The sequence below is a fragment of the Staurois parvus genome, unplaced genomic scaffold, assembly GCF_062004578.1.
Source record: "Staurois parvus isolate SC_StPar_1 unplaced genomic scaffold, SC_StPar_1.0 ptg000001l, whole genome shotgun sequence".
In the NCBI taxonomy this organism is placed as follows: Eukaryota; Metazoa; Chordata; class Amphibia; order Anura; family Ranidae; genus Staurois; species Staurois parvus.
The window spans coordinates 4,460,848-4,479,781 of NW_028317797.1; the positions used below are offsets into that span (position 1 = coordinate 4,460,848).

The window sequence follows — 18,934 nt, forward strand, 5'->3', positions numbered from 1 at the left end:
CCCTGTCCTCCTATCAGCATGTTTGTTGTTAGCAGCATTACTGACCGGCCCTTGTGCTGCTTCTTTTTCTAATACAGATGAATGTACAAAACACCCCAACACTCAGAATTATAGCCATCTGGATGTTCCCACCAACATGAAAATCTCCACTGTAATCTTTAACAGGAATGCTCCACCAATGCAGCCCTCCTCAGACAGAGGAATCTTGACAGAAAACTGTAAAAACAAAGAAGAGTGCACAAATGCCTTTACTGAGACCAATTGCCAAAAACATACTCACAAATGTGTAAGAATGCAAGTAAATAATGCCACTATATTCAGATCTAGCAGGTTGGTGGGGCGCTGCCACGTGGACTCAGGGCCGTCGCTACCACTAGGGGAACTAGGCAGCCACCTAAGGAGCAGCCACAGACGCTGGTTTCCCTACTCTTCTGCTTGCTGAGAATTGTATCACATAGAGTGTTTTTTACCTCTGGTTTTATGTTCACTTTGCTTTTTCTGCTTTATTGAATTGAATTGTTGCAAAAAAGTCATGCTGTTATCTGTAGTCTGCCTAGCCGTTGCTGTGCCCATAAGTACAGCAATGTGCTTCCAGGCCTCTAGAAGGAGCAGAGAGCTCTGAGCGCGTAGCCTGTTCTCCAAGGCACCAGATCTTCCCCCTTTGACATCTCGTCTGCCGTGTGTGTTCCAAGCCGGCCCCGGAACTTCCATTTGTCCTGTGGCGTCCTGGCATCTCTCTGTCTCTCCATTCACAGCTCCAGACCCACACTGGCTGATCATTAGGACAGAAAGGACTGACGTGACCATTATTGATGATAAGCAACATTTTATTTCTTTCTTGTGAGTGTTTAACACCGCTTGCTTATTGAATTGGTTTTTTAACTGCTTGCCGACTGCCCTATAGCAGAAATACCGCTACAGGGCTGCAACGGTGCGCAAAATCACATATATATATATATATATATATATATATGTGTGTGTGTGTGTGTGTGTGTGTGTGATTTTGCAGTTCCAGGTAGGGGGCGCCGTGCCCTAGCCGTGCCGCCATTCATGGCACCAGCTGTCAATCACCGGGCCCCAGCCGGTAATTACTCGCCGGTGCCCGGTGATTTCCGAGTATCTCCGACGGGCAGGAGGACAGTTTTGTTTACTAACAGTCCTTCTCCCTGTCAGCTCGGGCACAGCACAGCCATCCACAGCATTGTGATTACAGTGAATCACACACATCCCACCCCCTAGTAAAACACTCCCTACACACAGTTAACCCTTTGATTGCCCCTTATGTTAACCCCTTCCTGCTCAGTGTCATTAGTACAGTGTCAGTGCTCTTTTTTTTAGCAGTGATCACTGTATTGGTGTCACTGGGGATGTCAGTGACACCATGTCAGTTCCCCCCAGTCTCAGAATGTCCGCCGCAGTCCTGCAGTCCCGCTATAAGTCTCTGATCGCCACCTTTACTAGTAAAAAAAAAAAAAATACAATCCCAGTATACATACCACCATTTGTGAATGCTATAACTTTCACGCAAACCAATTAATTTACACATGTAGCAGAATAAATTTATGACGAGATTTGATTTTTTAAATTTTTTTACTGGACATGCAAAAAATAAAAAACGCACAGGCGATCAAATATCGCCAACAGAAAGCTCAATTTGTGCAAAAAAAAAAGACGTAAATTTCATATGGGTGCAGTGTTGCATGACCGCGCATTTGTCAGTTAAAATAACGCAGCACCGTAATGCACAAAATGGCCTGGTCAGGAAGGGGGGTAAATCTTCTGGAGGACAAGTGCTTAATACTACATTTAGTGGCGCATTCCCCTGTCTTTTTCTTGTCTTTCACATACAGAGCTGGCATATTCTGATGATGGCTGCTGCTGATGTTGCTGATTTTTAATGAATTATGGAAAAGATTTAAAAAAAAATTTTGGGCGGGGGTGGGGGGGTACAAGCAGCTGGTCTTGCCGAGGGCACAAAATAGTCTAGTATCTTCTCTGGCATTGGCAGGGTTACGCGTTTCAGGGGACTCACTCCCTTATTCAGAGCTGAACCATTTCAGGGTCCAATCCTTCCTTTATATGCGCTCAAAAACACACTCACCCCGCCCATCCACACGTAGAGTGGGCAGGACCATTGTGACAGATGGGACTAAAAACTTGCAGTGCATTGGGTAGCCCGGTACTTAAAATTGCCTATTTTAATTATACGGTGTTCTGAGAAGCATGTAAAAATATGCGGGATTGATATTGTGAGCTCCTTTCTGTCTCTCTGATATGGCACAAAGTCATATAGTAAGAGGCTGTAGGCTGACCACGAGGCTCATGTTGAGGGTTTGTGCAATCTGTCAGCAATGGACTATATTCAATTTGTGGTTCTAAAAGGCAAAAGGTTTTTTGTTACCTTAATGCAGAGAATGCATTAAGGTAACAAAAAACCTTTTGCCTTTCAAGCAGCTCCCTCAGCCCCCACTTAACACTTACCTTACTCCATTCTCAATCCAGCTCCACCCCATCTGCAGCAGCTCTTCTTCCTTCACTTCCTGGTTTCACAGACTTTGCTAATAGCAAAGTTGGCTCCTGCTGCTGTTAATCAAATCCTGTGGGGGGTGAGGCTGTGCTGGGCTGTGTGTGTTTATAGACACACACAGCCCAGCTTGGAATTGAGCCTGTGCGTAGCAAGCCATTGCTATGGGGACAAAACTTGAAACTTTTATTAAACAGAATGCCAATAGTACAGGCACCCTGGCATGAGAACACCACTATGGAAATTACTCACAGTTCAATGTAGTCAATGTAGTCTGAAGTGTAGGAGGAGAGGTGCCAACAGCGTCTGTTTCAGAGGGTGAAGCACAGCCTGGCTGTTTCAGTCCCAAGAGGGAAGCTCCTTTGCAGGATATTGAGTCCCCACTCTTTCCCGCCTCACCAGGAACCTTTCCCTACTGCAAATGACTTTACCTAACAAACGGGGTCTCTCTGTTCACTAGCCTCATGCAGGAAGTGTGCCAAAACCCAGGGCAGGAACTTAAATATACCCTACTGACCCAATATGGCTGACGACAGTCATATGGATGCAATGTAGCCAACCAATATGCTCCATTGTCCCAGGAAAGCATAGAGAAATGTTGTTTCTCCTACACTTCATCTCCAAGCTGAGGTGCTGCTCATTATCAGCGCCACCTGCTGTGGAGAAAACAAACTGCACCTGCCTACAGGCTTAGAACTGCTTTGAGGTAAAAGGGAGCTTTCTGATTGCACAATAGAAATGTTACCTGGATATTTTTGGAATTTTTTCATTTCCTGTAGTTGTGTTCTAAGTGGGCTCACAAAATATAACTTGTCTGTTTCAGCTCTGGTCCTCTTCTGACCGAAAATCCACTTTGTCTTTTCAACACTCAGCTACTTAGTGGGTTTCTGAAATTTGGAAAATTACTTAAGACCCTTTCTTTCCCCAATCTTATGAGTTCTCAGCAAGTTCTTCACATGTAAGTAATAAAATCAGTTAAACTGTTATTATATTGTAAGATTACTTTATTAAGAAGAATGTTGGGAAGGAATACATGTGACAGAAGAAGTATTGGCATTGGAAGGGGATGTTGTCGTTGCATATGTGAATTTGGAAATTAAAGGGGAGTCAATTCAAAAGTGATATTTTAGTCAAAATTGAAATGTTGTAGACTGAGTTGGCCGTAGTATTAGATAAAGACCAGTGTTCAGAATCTGCTGTTTTGTACAACACTAGATTTACTAAAACTGGAGCACTCTGAATCTGGTGCAGCTGTGCATGGTAGCCAATCAACGTCTAACTTCAGCTTGTTCAATTAACCACAGATTTACTGCTGCAGGGTGGCCGCTCTGCGCTGGAACACATATCTGATACATGATTCGCACTTTAACGTAGGGAGCCGCTCCACCTGTGCTGTGATTTGGTACAGCACAAGCTAATCAATGATTTATCGCCAGGACCTGCTGATCAGCTCAGCAAATCACAAAGAGAGCTCTGTGTTGGTAAACAACACAGAGCTCTGTACATTGACAAGCAATCTTGCTGTTTTTTATTCCCTGCAAAGCAGGGAAAAAACAACAAGATATCTTAATAAAAGCAGCACATGTTACACACCACTAAATGTTAACCCCTTCCCAGCCAGTGTCATCAGTACAGTGACAGTGTATAGTATTAGCACTGATCTCTGTATTGGTATTACTATTGGTGTCAGTTAGTCAGTTAGGGTTCCCACCAGCCAGCATTAGCTATTGTCAGATTGCCTGCCACACTATCACAGTCCCACTATAAGTTCCTGATCGCCGCCATTACTAGTATTAAAAAATAAATAAAAATTCCAGTATATATACCATAGTTTGTAGATGCTATAGCTTTCACACAAACCGAATAGTATACACTTATTGGGATTTTTTTTTTACCAAAGACATGTAGCAGATTACATTTTGGCCTAAATTTATGAAGTACTTTCATTTTTTTTATTTAATTTTATATTGGATATGTTTTATAGCAAAAAGTAAAAAATATAGTTTTTTTTTCCAAATTTGGAGTTTGTTTTTTGTTTATATAATAAAAATTAAAAACCCAGTGGTGATCAACTACAACCAAAAGAAACCTCTATTTGTGTGAAAACAATTATATAAATTTAATTTGTTTACAGTTTTGCATGATCGCGCAATTACCAGTTAAAGTAGCACAGTGCTGATTAGGAAATGACCTGGTCATGAAGGGGATAAAACCTTCCAGAGCTTAAGTGATTAAGCTTTGGCAATAAAACCTGGAAGCTGATTGATTTCTATGCAGAGCTGCCCCAGATTTTACACTCTTCATTTTTAGTAAATAACCCCCTATGGGGTTGATTTACTAAAGGCAAATAGGCTTTTCACTTTGCAAGGGAAGTTGCACTTTGCTAGGGAATTTTCCCAGAGCTTAGTTAATGTGGTGACATTTTACTTTGCAAAGTATATCAATCGCATGCAAGGAAATTAAAACAGGAATTTTGTTTGCACATGATTGAGTGATAGAAGCCAGTATAGCTTCACCTCACTCTCTAAGCTCTCTGGAAAATTCCTTTGCAAAAATTCCCTACTAAAGTGCAACTTCCCTTGCAAGGTGAATGGTCTATTTGCCTTTTATAAGTCATAGTTCTTTCTAAAATATACCTCAAAACTATAATGTGGCTGTTTTTAGGAAAATCCATTTGCTTTGAAAAACACACTTCTTTACTAAAGAGTGCAGAAAAGAGTCACTAATGGTGACCACTCAGAATTAATCTTTAATTCATCTAAAGCACATTTCACATCATGGCTGCTGTTTTGCACTGCCTTATTAAATAAATCCATTAGTGTGTAATTAATTGATAAATTTACATTTTTGTATTTCTTTTCATACTTCTTTACTTATTTTATTTTCTCATGATCCATCTAGCTCACATTAGATTCACTCTGATTTATAGACTGACGTGTGTCGTGAGGAATTGCAGAATCCTCTGCACACAAACATCTGTGAGAAATGTTTATAGAGTCAACATGTTAACAGTGGACAAGAAGTGCATTCACTGACACCTGTGCTGGTTGACAAGTACCAGGGAAAGCTACAGAAGGAACCTGGAAGGGGCATTTAAGGATACAAAAATTTCTCTTTGCACAGTACATTAAATAAAAGCCATCTCTTTAAACATGCAGAAGTGTGTGGCTTAGATATGGCCTTCAACCTTTTTTTTTCAAACAATGTAGCTAAAGAATACATTTTTGGTCATGTGTTAGCCATAAGCCAAAGAATTGTTTGTATGTTTTTAATTATAGCGTGCAAACAGAAATCGTATATGAGTGCACCTGGCAACCAAATTCAGGTTTCTGTAATTTAGGGCCTTTATTCACTTCAAGCAGCTTTTGCATTCATGTTGGAAGGCAGTCTGCTGTAAATCAAATGCACCTGTCAATGAATTCAGAATTATCTCAGAAACTTGTTAAACTTCTTAAAGCCTAACACCCATAAACACTACTCCCTATTGTTGTGAGACCAATAGTTGCTATGGGTTGCTGCACTCTGGATTGACCTGTTTGTCTTTTTAAAGGTATTTATGGTCTTGCCATACAGAATTAAAAAATACCAGTAATGAGGTAATAAGACATGGTACCTTAACAACTTTCCGAAACATTATTAGCCCTTTAGACCCAAAGCAGCTAGTTTACATTTTGGGCTTTAACCAGTATCAATCATCTCCTTCCAAAGAAAATACAAACTTTAGCTAAGTCTGTATCCCCCAACCCCCTGGCACATCATCGTAGAGGAAATAACTGAGCTTACATTGACTGGTAACATGGTGATTCTTCTCTGCTGAAGTGTGTGTGGCTGACTTGTTTGTGTAAGAAAATGATATCTTGATAAATTATACAGTATATAACAGTTCAAGCAACATCCTACAACCAATACTGTCTTGTAGAATCTGTACCTGGAATCTCAGGCTGAATGGTAAAGCTGCATCTGTCCTGTTCTGTCAACGTTTGTCCTCTTGCTCCCTTTAGGCAATTTTATGGACTGCCTTGTTGGTCAATAGGAATGTGAGTTGGCAGGTGCAGTTAGCTTGCCTGCCACTAGATGGCTCTGTTGCCATTATGGCATGGTCAGTGGAAAGTTGTAGACAGGTGTTAGCTCCCCTTTTAGAGCAATCCCTCATCTAGTGATGTCATGGGTGTAGTTAGTGCCCATATAAATGCCAATGTGGGTGGAGCCTCTGAGAGGCTGGGGTATGGAAACAGGACACCCCAGAGCTGCTAAGATGTATTCCTACACAGAGCTGATCTAAAGGGCCCTTTGCAGGGCTACATTTGCAGGAAAGAAGGTGCAGATCATGTGAGGAGAAGCTGTAGTCACCTTTTCTCCCCAGACCTTCTTTTACAGGTTCTGTAGCAGGGTGTGCAAGGCCTTGGAGTCTTGGACAAAGTCATATGTGAGTAGTAGTGGAAGCCTGGGAATGAGTATGTTATCTGGGAGCGTGCCCAGCTAAACAAAACTATGGAAGGGACATTGGGAAGAGATTGTTCTACTAATGGAAGCACCTTGTTCCCCCTCCCCTCCCTCCCTCAGCTGCAGGTCCTGTGACTTGGTGATGAGAACTTAATGTTGTGGACTTAGTGTACATAGGGATGTAGCCCCAACTCTGTAGTGTGCCTAAGGAGAGGAATGAAGGGAAGATGGTTTGTGTTCTGCCCAAGAGTTCTGTCAATATGTCATGCTGATACGTTATGGGAAGAAACATGAAGTTGCAGTAAAGTACTAAAAATTCATCTGGCATGGACATTTCTTTATTTTGAATATTAAGTCCTCTGGCCATGAATGTTGTGAGTTGGCCTGTGGCCAAGAGAAGTGTGCAACAAGATTCTGGAGAGTTTCTCTCAACAGGTTGGTTGACTGTCTTATTCAAGAAGAAACGGGGCAGGAACTAGTACAGTTTGGCACCAACACCTGCACAATGATGGGGCAGGCAAGCTTATACGCTACCAAGAAGTACCAGAACTTTGTCGATTAGAACGGCATGGTAAAAGATAATTCAACACTGCCATAAACTGGCCTAATCATTGCTTTTACAAATATTTTTTCAAATATGTAAAGTGTTTTGTTTTTGTATAATGTTTTTCCAGGGTTGCAGATTGGTCTGCCAAGGCTTTGTGCCAGTGCCCATATCGAGGCATGGTCACACAGCAGTTAGAATGGGCTCTAATGGAAGCGTGCTGTGGACTCCTTGAGCAGCTGGTTGATGAACCTTCTAAGAATGAAGCATGGATTGGGAGAAGATGTCAGGCGCTGTCTGCTTTAATACGTCTCACCTTCATTCCTCAATGCAAGAAGCTGTTAGACATTCAGGAAAAGGTAAATTAGGTGCTCAGCTTTAAAATTAATATCCTATATAACGCATCTAGAGCTTACCCTGTAATCACAGATTAGAATGTATTTCTATGTGCAAATATACTATAACTTACATTGATTTTTTTTATTAAATTTTTCTTTTGAACAAGAACTTTAACTGTGTGAAAGGTACACACATGCCAGTCATGAAAACGTTTGCCCTGTAACTGACTTAGGGGCACTGAGGAACAGCCTGCTAAACAGCTCTGATTTTCACCCCAGCTCCCTTACTTCCTCACTACCCAAATACAGTATATGTAGCTGCTGGTGTCCTATTTTTCTAAATAGTCTTTAATTAGTCTAGGAAAAATGCAAGTAAATTGTTCTCTGAGAACTGTACCTCTCTCTTGCCCCCTTTAGCCTCGCCTATACACATTAGAGCAAATGATAAAGCTTGGCCATGCACTAGTAGTTTCCCAAATGAACATTCATACTAACATTCGCATGAAAATTCTCATACATTTGATGACTTGACGAATATCGTTTGAAAGTACTTCAAAATTTTGTTTGCTTTTAACATTCGAATGAATGGACTTTCCCCAACGTATTCCACATTCACTGTTAGAAATTCATTTGTTTGAGAAAAATTTTCCATCCCACTCGTTTGAATTTTTTTGTCATCTCATATCTGGTACAAACTGTATGAAAAGCTTGTTGAATCTGGTTGAGAATATTTGATTAAACTCAGTACCTATTAAATGGCCTGCATAAGCTGTTTATTTGTTGCTTAGAATTGCACACATGTATGACCTGCAATTTAGGAATTTTCCTTTGCCGTTTAAGGTCTGTCAGCTGGGGGTGATTTCCTCTCCCTGCAACTGCTCGGCCTTGTATTTACTAGGTACTGCTCAGCTTGCCCAGTATGATGACAGGCCCTCTACAGAGGAAGCACAGCAGGCTCTTCGAGATGCCAAACTCAGCTTTCAAGCCAGTATTCACCTAGAAAATATGCCAACCAAAGGACAGCCACCAGCAGAACTGGAATGTAAGACTATCATGACTAGTACCCTAGCTGCATCTGTTCTCCAAGTTGCTTGTATAAACATTTTTTTTAAATAAACCAAATGTTATGGGGAAATATAATTGAAATGTAAAAGTACCAAATGTACAGTAATAGTGTGGAGACAGGTTGTTTTTAATTCTGCTTATTTTATTGCTTAAGTGTACATAAAACATACCAACACTTTTTGAGGTTCCTAAACACCCTCATATACATGAACTATGAATATATATTTTAAAAAAAATGTACAGTGTATAGAGAAAATATAAAAATATGCCCGCAAGCCTTTATGAGGATTAGATTGTAAGCTCGAAAGAGCAGGGCCCTCGAACCCCTCGTGTTCGTACTGTTTTGTTACTGTATTGTCTCATGTTCTGTCCCCCACTATAATGTACAGCACTGAGCAAACCTTTCTGGCGCTATATAAATACTGTATAATATAATAATAATGGTTTTATGAGCTGGAAAGATGGATACATTGTATAGAATAAGTTAAAACAATATGTAGTGAATGGGTGAAAATAGGTGTAATAGGGTATCTCAACTGAAAGGATAGGTCAAGGGAAACCAGAGAAGCAGTGAAACAGGTGTTACCCTACGGAAGTCTAGACAACTGCCAAATTTTTGTGATGTGTTATACTGTATTGATACACTTACACTGGCAGTTGTTATGAGGATGTCATTTACAATTATATCACCTATGGTGATAGGGATAAAATCTTAACTTTCGGTAATCAGGCAACCTATCAGTTAGCGCAAGGAGCAAAGAATAGTTGGGGAGGGTTGCCACAAACATATTCTGTGGTGTTTATTTGATCTCTACCTGAAATGATTACCTGTTCTCTCCACTTACTGGAGTCCATAAGGACATTTGATCATGTATATGGTGTATTGTGATGCACAATTTACTTGGGAAACATTGGGTCATGTCACTTTGGTGGTCGGGGAGATGACTTCCTGGGTGGACAAGACAGCTAATACATACTGTTACATTTAAACAGCCCTTTATGTCATTGCATTTTATTAGGTTGATTTCTCATCCCTGCACCCTGCTTGGCACTGTTTTTTTAGCATTTTCATTCTGCAGAAGGTTAACTTTTGTCTTTTCAAAAGTCCTCTTTTTCACGAGGGGGATTATAAAAGCTTATGTACATGCTGAAAGGGTCTTAGGTGTAAATGTAGGATTGTTTAAATAATCACATGTATAAATTTGTGACACTAAAAAGAAATTGCATTCTCATCGCTATATAGTGGAAGGGTTAGGTGCTAATTAATTAATTCCAAATATAATGGCTCTCATTGGAGGGCCAGCTAATATGGATCTTTGGTAAACAGAAGTTTTCCTATTAGCAACTCTTTTTGTTGTCACATACATAAGTCTTAGCTGTGTCCTTCCTTGATAAAATTGATGAACATTGTGCTAGCAAATTAATGTGTTGGATCATGTTCCAATTATGGTAATAAATTTTATCATTCAGGATCCATCTTGCTTTTCTTTTGTAATTTTTCCTGTCCTGGATACCTATACTTCCCCCTCTGTCTGCATTTCCTTATTTTCCCTAAGGGTTATTAGTGCAGTATCTCTTTTTGGTTAAGTTGAGCATACTTTGAGTATGTGAAAAGGTCTACAAAACTGGCCTTAAATAAGGCCCTAAAAGTGGTCTCAAAGTTTACTTTGTATTGAGATTGGCTTGTTTTAGCTGTGAGTATTCAATAATTTGGGTGGGTTGACCCATGAGTGTACACTATTTTGGGTGGGCTGGCTTGTGGGTGTATACTATTTTGACTGAGGAAGGTAGGCTGAAATGTTTTTATTTCTTGTGTGTTGCAGCTCAAAAATGGTGGCAAGAATGGAAAGCTATTGAAGAAATGAAAAAACAAAAGCAACTGAACCAAGCTAATGCAGATAAACCAAAAACTTTTACCACAGCTCCCACAAGAGGTACTCCAAAGGGGAGAGGAGCATCTCCAGTGTTCAGAGGAGCAAATATAACCACTAGACTTGGTGCCTCTAAGAGAGGAGGCGCAGTCCCACAAGGAGGAGGCAACACTAAAACAGGAACACCTAAAGGGGGCAGCATTAAAACAGACACAGTTGGAGGAAGCAGTAATAGTTCAGGGTCCACTAGCATCACCAGGTATGTAGTATTGAACAAAGCTCATGAGATGTCCTGATGTATACTGGTGAGATATACATACTGTATATATACAATAGTTATTATTAACAAGATATACATGCTTATTGAACACAGCCGTTCAAAGGGCTAAGCCAAAATTTAAAGCAAAGTAAATCATAGTAACTCAATTTCAATTTACTGAATTTACACCCTAGAAAAAAAATTATTGGGATTAGTTGTTGTATATTTGCCTTTGTCTTAGTGAATACACCTGATAAGGTAACATAATACAGAACACCTGCTATTACTTATCTGTTTCAAAAATGCTAGTTAGATTGCTATTATCCTGACCCTACTAATCACTATGTTGACCTAAACAAGTATACCAATAAATATTTTTTACTCTATTCTTATCTAAATTGCATACTTTTTCTTGGGATGTAACTTGAAAAGTATTGAATCCAAAGGGTCAGCATAATAGCCAGGCAACTAGTGTTTTTGTGATTTTTTTAAATTTAGTTTTAAAGGATACACTTTATCATCTGTTAGTGAAGACTTGGATTGTATGCTGTACAATAATCTTATCTCCCAGCAGAGGGCGCGGTGCACTTGTATTGTCTAAACCAGCCACAGCAACCTCAAATAAACCACAAACTAAAGTCAATGCAGCTGCAGCAGTAAAAACTGCAGATCCTTTACCTGAAAAACCTGCAAGCAAAGAGAGCCCCTACCCAGTTCAAGGTAATCCTTTTTTGATGGCAGAAATAGTGTGTATTGACTGAGCACATGTTTTAAGTTACTATTGCAGTGTTCTTCGGTTAGTAATTTAATTTATGACTTTTACAGTTATATGCAGGGCAGGAACATCAATTTATCTTAATTGAAGTAGAGATTTGTAGATTGATATGTTGAGGGAGGTCACTACAATGACCTACAATAATTTCTTAACCACTTGCCCTCCAGAGGATTTCCCCCCCCCCCCCCCCCCTCCTGACCAGGCCATTTTTTGCGATACAGCGCTGCGTTACCTTAACTTTGACAATTGTGCAGTCATGCAACGCTGCACCTCAAATGAAATGTATGTCCTTTTTTTCCCCCACAAATAGAGCTTTCTTTCGGTGGTATTTGATCGCCTCGGCATTTTTTATTTTTTGCATTATAAACAAAATAAAAAAACAATATTTTTTACTTTTTGATATAAAACACATCCAGTACAAAAAAAATAAAAAATCAAATTTCGTCATAAATTTAGGCCAAAATGTATTCTGCTTCATGTCTTTGCTAAAAAAAAAAATCCCAATACATGTAAATTAATTGGTTTACGTGAAAGTTATACGTCTACAAATGTCATTATATACTGTATACTGGAATTTTTTTTATATATATGCATATACTAGTAATGACGGCGATCAGCGACTTATAGCAGAATTGCAGCAGGCATTCTGACATTAACTGACACTGACTAACTGCCACTGACATCTTCAGTGACACTAATACAGTGATCAGTGCTAATAAAATACACAGACACTGTACTATTGACACTGGGCAGGAAGGGGTTAACATCTGGGGCGATCAAAGGGTTAACTGTGTGTTGTTTTACTGTGTGTACTGTGTGTGTTTTACCTTGTAAGCATGCTGCTTTGTATTGCTCTGCTATGCTGGAGCTGACAGGGGAGAGATCTGTATTGTTTACATATAGACTTCTCCCCTGTCAGTGTTCTTTGGCAATTGCCGGGTGCCGATGGGGAATCTCTGTCTGGGACCTGGTGATCGACAGCCATAGCTGCCAATGGCGCCGCGCACCCCCTACCTGGAAATGCAAAATAACATGTATATATACTGTACGTAATTTTTTGCAGCCCTGTAGCAGTATTTATACTATAGGGTGGCAGGGAAGCAGAAGTATTCAAGTTATGGATGGACAGCACAGTGGTTAAGTGGTTAGCACTTCCACCTAGTTTGCATGTTTGTCCTGTACCAGTATAGGGCTCCTCCCACACTCCAAAGACATGCTGGTAGGTTAGATGTCTCCTGTCTAAATTAGCACTAGTATATGTATGAATGTCATTTATGGACCTTAGAATGTAAGCTTCTTGAGGGCAGGAACTGATGTGAATGTACAAAATATATGTACATTGATGGTGCTATAAAAGTATCTGTAATAAATGGATACGGTTACTTTGGTCGAACTTGGAAAGGTTAAAATTAAAGTCAGTTTGGGCTGCAATACTCACCTTCAGTCTAGGGCTTATCTCTGCAACTAGATGAAGCCCCTTTTCTGGGTTAAATGACGACCAGCAGGGGGTTTCAGTATGATGGAGTTCAGATCTAAAAACCCCATGCATATATATTTATAGTATTAATCCATTGTATAATGAAATAATGACTTTTTTTTTATTATCTGTAACATAGAGCAATCTCCTGGCCAAGTGTCTGTTAATCACAGTTCCTTCCTGTATCGCCTGGGTTTAGCGCGTGCTTTGTCTCGTAGTGAGGAAACCACATCTGATGCATCAAATCTCTATCGAGAAGTCATCAAAATGGCACCAGAGGTATGGCAATGGTGTTCTGTTTTCATTCTCTAACCTTTACTAGACAAATAACAGAAGACTTAATTTACCAACCTACATGGAAGAAAAATATATTTGAAATATATTTTAAAAATATTCTTCCCAAATATATTGACATATATTCGAAATGCTACAATTTTGGCCGTATTCAATATATTTCAAAATATATTTCAACAAATAAATAAATAATAAATATATATATATATATATATATATATATATGTACACTGTATGTTGAAATGCATTTTTATTACAAAATATGTTAAAAATTATTTTAAAACTACATTTCAAATATACTGTATGTCTTTAAAAATACAATATATTTTTACATATATTTGTAAATGCATTCCAAAAATATAGATTTGTATTTTTAAAGAATATTTTTAAAATATATTTCAAATATATTTTTCTTCCATATGGGAAGGTATACAGTAAATCCTCTACTTACAAATGAGTACCATTCAGGGAGCGTGTTCTTAAGTCCAACAAACATCAGCACTTGCAGACAATGGCAGCAAGTGCTGATCAATGTGTTCTGGTGGGGCGAGTCCCCCTGTCAGAATGCAAAGGCACATTGTGGGAGATTGCCACACCCATATTGCATGTGTTAGTACGGCTATCTGGCAGGTTTTTTTTTTTTTTCGTTCAGCCTGCTGGGCTGAATGAAAAAAATCTGTGTGTACCCAGCTTTACATGATTGCACATGTGAACACGTCAACATCTTTGAAAGTTCACAACTTGAGCATTCAGATGTAGGGGACTTAATGTACTATCATTATCAGCCATAATGATTGTTGTTTTCAACAATAAGAACCAATAGGATAGAAAAACAATATCATGGCTGAAAATAGCTATAGAAGTATATGAAATAATATAAAGAAAACATATACAGTGTCTTTTATACAATCACTCCCACCTATCCCCTTGGACTTTTGTAGTGTAACAACTGGAAATGAAAATAGATTTTATTGGAGTTATTTGGTCTATACAAAATGGAACATAATATTGAACTGGAAAAATCTACGTTTTTCCAAACTATATGTGTTTATAGATTGTAAAAGGTTTTTTTTTTTAATTTATCACATTTGTGCCTAAAAACCCTTTAGGGCTCATTCAGATGGCTCATTTGTGCCATCTGACATGCAGAGTCGCTGGCAAATGCATGTGCATCCACCTCAGAGCTGCATGCAAGCAGTCCATAGAAGTGGATGCACATGCAGAATCGCTATGGACATAATCGCATGCCAAAATTTGACATGCAGGCAGGAGCAGGTGCACAGATCTGATTGCAGATATGCAAACTTTGACATGCGATTGTATCCGTTCTGGTGCTGCTTGTGCATCCATTTCTATGGACTGCCTGAACGCAGCTCTAAGGTGTATGCACATGGATCTGCCAGCAGCACTGTACAGAGCACTGCACTAATGGGCAAGGAAATGGTCTGTGGGAGACAGATGAGGGTCTAAAGTGGAAGGTCTGAGCAGCACTGTGGTATGTGTAAGCAAGGAGGCTGCGTGACTAATTCTTTACTAAAATGAGCCCAGAGGCTGGATATTTCATGTTTTTGGTGTTAATGGTGAAGACCCCCTGCATAGGAAACCGCAAATTATGCTTTATGGAACTTTGTGAACTTTTCTTTGAATAAAAGTGGGCCTACAAGCCCTTAAATGGAATTATTGATGTGGATTATACTCACTAATGGGCGCTACACTTCAGTTAGATAACCCCAAACTTCATAGTTGTACATATTTTGGGAATAAACAGGGATGGGAAAGGGTTGAGACAATGTGGGGTTGTGGTTCTGAAATGTTATTGTGCACTTTTTATTTTTCACAGCACATTGTCTTTTAATAAACCATCAATACAATCTCACAAACTACATACTATGAAACTGCCCATTTGTGTGAAGTTTTTATAGATTTTAGGTCAGCTGTGCTTGCTACTTCCATTAGTCCACTCAGACCTATTACTATGTGATAAAAGAAAATTAGCTGCTGCAGTCAAATCTACTGTATCTAAAAAAAGTTGAAATGAATCATATCAGTGCTACTTCCATATTACGCAAAGCTAAATGTTAACGTTAAAGAATTACAGATCTAACATATTTGATGACAGCATATGGTGTCACTGAAAATATCAGTGAAAATTGTATTATTCCTGAACACCTTTCTGCTTAAAGGCATTCCCTGAGCATGTAAACCAAAAGGGTTGGTGTTTCTTCCATGTTGCACTTGGAGCCACATTAAAGGACCCTCTCCCAGCTATTCTTTATTTCATTTGTCATATGTCCCCTATGGCAGTACCCAGCTTCTTTTTTGGCTATAGTTTGCATATTAGCTCAAAAAATGGCCAGAATATAAGAGCAGGGTTCAACCTGATCTCCAGATTTGCAGAACCTTCAACAAATCAAACCCAGGTAGATTCACCCATCACTTTACTGGATCAACATCAAGCAGGATTGAGTTATAAAACAAAAATCTGACATTAGTCAGAAAAGCAACCAGAACGCCAGTGGTATCACTGAAATAGCTGCAAAGATCCTCAGCCACAATGGGGATTCCCTCTATGTGACTACTATAATTTGAAAGTTCCAAAAATCTTGACTTCATGAATGCATATAGAAAGAAAGCCATTGCCAAAAAACATAACAAACCCCAGAAGGTATGTGGTAGACAACGAAAATATGGATAAGGATTTCTGGTCTGGACTGAATTCTTGGCTTTAGCTGTAAACACTATCTGTGGTGGAAATCCAACACTGCTCATCAGTCTGAAAAAAACATTCCCAATGATAAGCATGATTGAGCTATCATCATGTTATAGCTCAGGACTGGAAACTAGTTAGGACTAAAAGCAAGATGATTTGACCCAAATAGAAAACAATTATAGAGACTTCTTCAGTTTGAAAGAAACTTGAAACCTTAAACTGGGGTAAAGGTTTCAACCCAAAAACCTGAGGAACATAGGTAATACCCAGTTCAATCCAGTTGAAAATATATGTAAAAACTTGAACATTGCTCTTCACAAACAGTACCATTACAATATGGGAAAACCTACTAAGAGGAACAGTAAAAATTGTGAAGCTGGTAAACACAGCTATGACTGCAGCTAAAATTTGGTCTAGTGCCACATCTAGTGTCACGTATGGTGTGCAGATTAAATGAACACAATTCAGAGTAAGTCCGTTTTAATTTATTGTAAATTATTGTAACACCACAAAATGTAGAAGGGGGGATAAAGGCTTATGCAAAGCACTGCATCTTAATGAATATGTGATTAATATATATGAATATATAACTTTTTTTAGCTGCAAAAAGCATGTATAAATAAGGCCCCTCCTGTGTATAGCTGATCAGCAATTGTTCTCCCTAGGTTCATGATGCCTATACAGAGCTAGCTGAACTTCTGCTTAAAGACAATCCTCTAAGCGCGGTGGAGGTCTACAGCCAATATCCCCAAAAGCCAGTGGAAGGGCAGTCATTTGATAATGCCTTTATTCCTGGAGAAATTGTGCGCCTACTCATGAAGTGTGAGAAGTATGATGACCCGCGTCTACCTGTCAACATGATTTCCTATGGAAAAGTGATGGGTATAGGTAAGCAAGCATCTCTGCCAACAACACAGACAACATCAAGTGAAGTTTATTCAATAAAGTAATCTACAATAAATGATCACAACAAGGCTACATTCTCACCTGAGCAGAGGGTTTTGTAGATGTGCTTTTTTGAACATTTTCACAAGTGTATACAGGTGTTTTTAGAAGAGTATTATAGCCATTTTACATGTGTATTCAAGCTTCAGGCTTTTTGTTTTAGCCAATGGAAATCACTAGGAGGAGGAGGCCAGTTAATATAGGCTAAAAAAAACACCTGAAAAAAACGCTCAAATTAGGCATTTTCAGGCATTCCCATTAAAGTCTATGGGGACAAAAACACTTAATTCTGCCTGATAAATAGCTCATATACTTTTTGGAGTAACAGGTGTTTTGCTGCAAGAGACACAATGAGCAGAGTCCATTGAAATGAATGGGATTTTACGTGTTACGTGTTTTTGAGCTTTGTGCTTCAATCTACAAAACACACAAGTGTCAACGGAGCCGAAATCTTTATCAGTAAATATGAATTTGGTTTCTATAGGTTACTCTTTAGTTGCACAACTTTCTAGTCTGCACTGATATTCTAAATTTACATATTGTGCAGTTTAATCCCATTATATGCTTAACCCCTTGGCGCCGGCGCCTCCCAGCCCTTTAAGGGTTTCAAAAGCCGGGAGGCGGAGCGGGGTTTTAGGGTCATGTGACCACCATGATTCGCTGTCACGGCAGTCACATGATTAGGAAAGGTCCCGACGATAGAGGAGATCGGGACCTTTCCGTGAGTACTGGACATGTGTGCTAGGAGCGCGCAGGGCGCGCACTCTCAGCACATATGTTTTTCTTAATTGCACACAAATGTTTGGCCGCTCAGCGTCTAGGCCCAGACGCCGGGAGGCCACACATTTGTGTGCGGCTGGCGTGAAGAGGTTAAAATGTTACTTAACCCAGGACCCTACATTCAATATATCTGTTCTCCCACAGTAAACAGACCATGGAAATGCAATTATTTTACTAAATATAAACTACAAAATACTTTTTCTCATCAGCAGTATATAACAGTCTTGTGACTTCTATCAGTGTTCAGCTGAGCACTGGTTAAGGATTGTAGGAGGAGTTTTCATTTTCCTCTGCCGGTCTTATGAAGCTGCATGACCCCTGACTCTCTGTCTGGACAGTGCTGATTGACCCTGTGCTGATCACATGCAGCCATCCAAAAAAAAACTCTCTAGCAATACACATCAAACTGAGCATGTGCAGAGTGTCTCCTAGGGCTCTGTATTACAGCCTTTTACACAATGCAAGGGATTAACCCTTTAGGTTACACAGTGAGTATAACAAGCATGCTTTACTGTATATACAGACTGATTTTACTGTTGTGGGTTCAGTAACACTTTAATGGCAAAACCCTGACAACTGCTATTCCACTGTCCAAACAGAATGCCTCAGCGGTCAGTACAGCCAGTATGGGCTGCTCATTGTACAAAGCGGAGTTAAGCCATAAAGTTAGGGAAGGTCAGGCTCTAATAACAAAGTGAAATTACATCTTGCTAATAAAGGTACAGCGGGTATTGTGTGGTGTCCATTCTTAGGCAGTACTTAAAATGTTTAGAGTAGGATTAACACTTTTTTGGGGAAGGGGGCCACATTCCTGAAAACAACCTACGAGATATCTATTTGTATCACATGTAGCCTTGTAACCTTCCTCACTACCACCATCCATATCAGCTCTGGCACCGTGCTTTCTTC

General features: G+C 39.5%; 1 protein-coding gene across 1 annotated transcript in view; it reads left to right on the top strand.

Moving 5' to 3' along the window:
• Positions 1–18,934, top strand: part of LOC149474751 (uncharacterized) — an 80,320-nt gene that overhangs the window by 54,800 nt on the left and 6,586 nt on the right. The window contains exons 13-19 of the mRNA XM_089654198.1: positions 3,348–3,482; positions 7,642–7,870; positions 8,690–8,891; positions 10,738–11,044; positions 11,616–11,764; positions 13,436–13,575; positions 16,966–17,188. Of these exons, the coding sequence (XP_089510324.1) occupies positions 3,348–3,482; positions 7,642–7,870; positions 8,690–8,891; positions 10,738–11,044; positions 11,616–11,764; positions 13,436–13,575; positions 16,966–17,188 (1,385 nt within the window). The remainder of the gene's footprint in view (positions 1–3,347; positions 3,483–7,641; positions 7,871–8,689; positions 8,892–10,737; positions 11,045–11,615; positions 11,765–13,435; positions 13,576–16,965; positions 17,189–18,934) is intronic.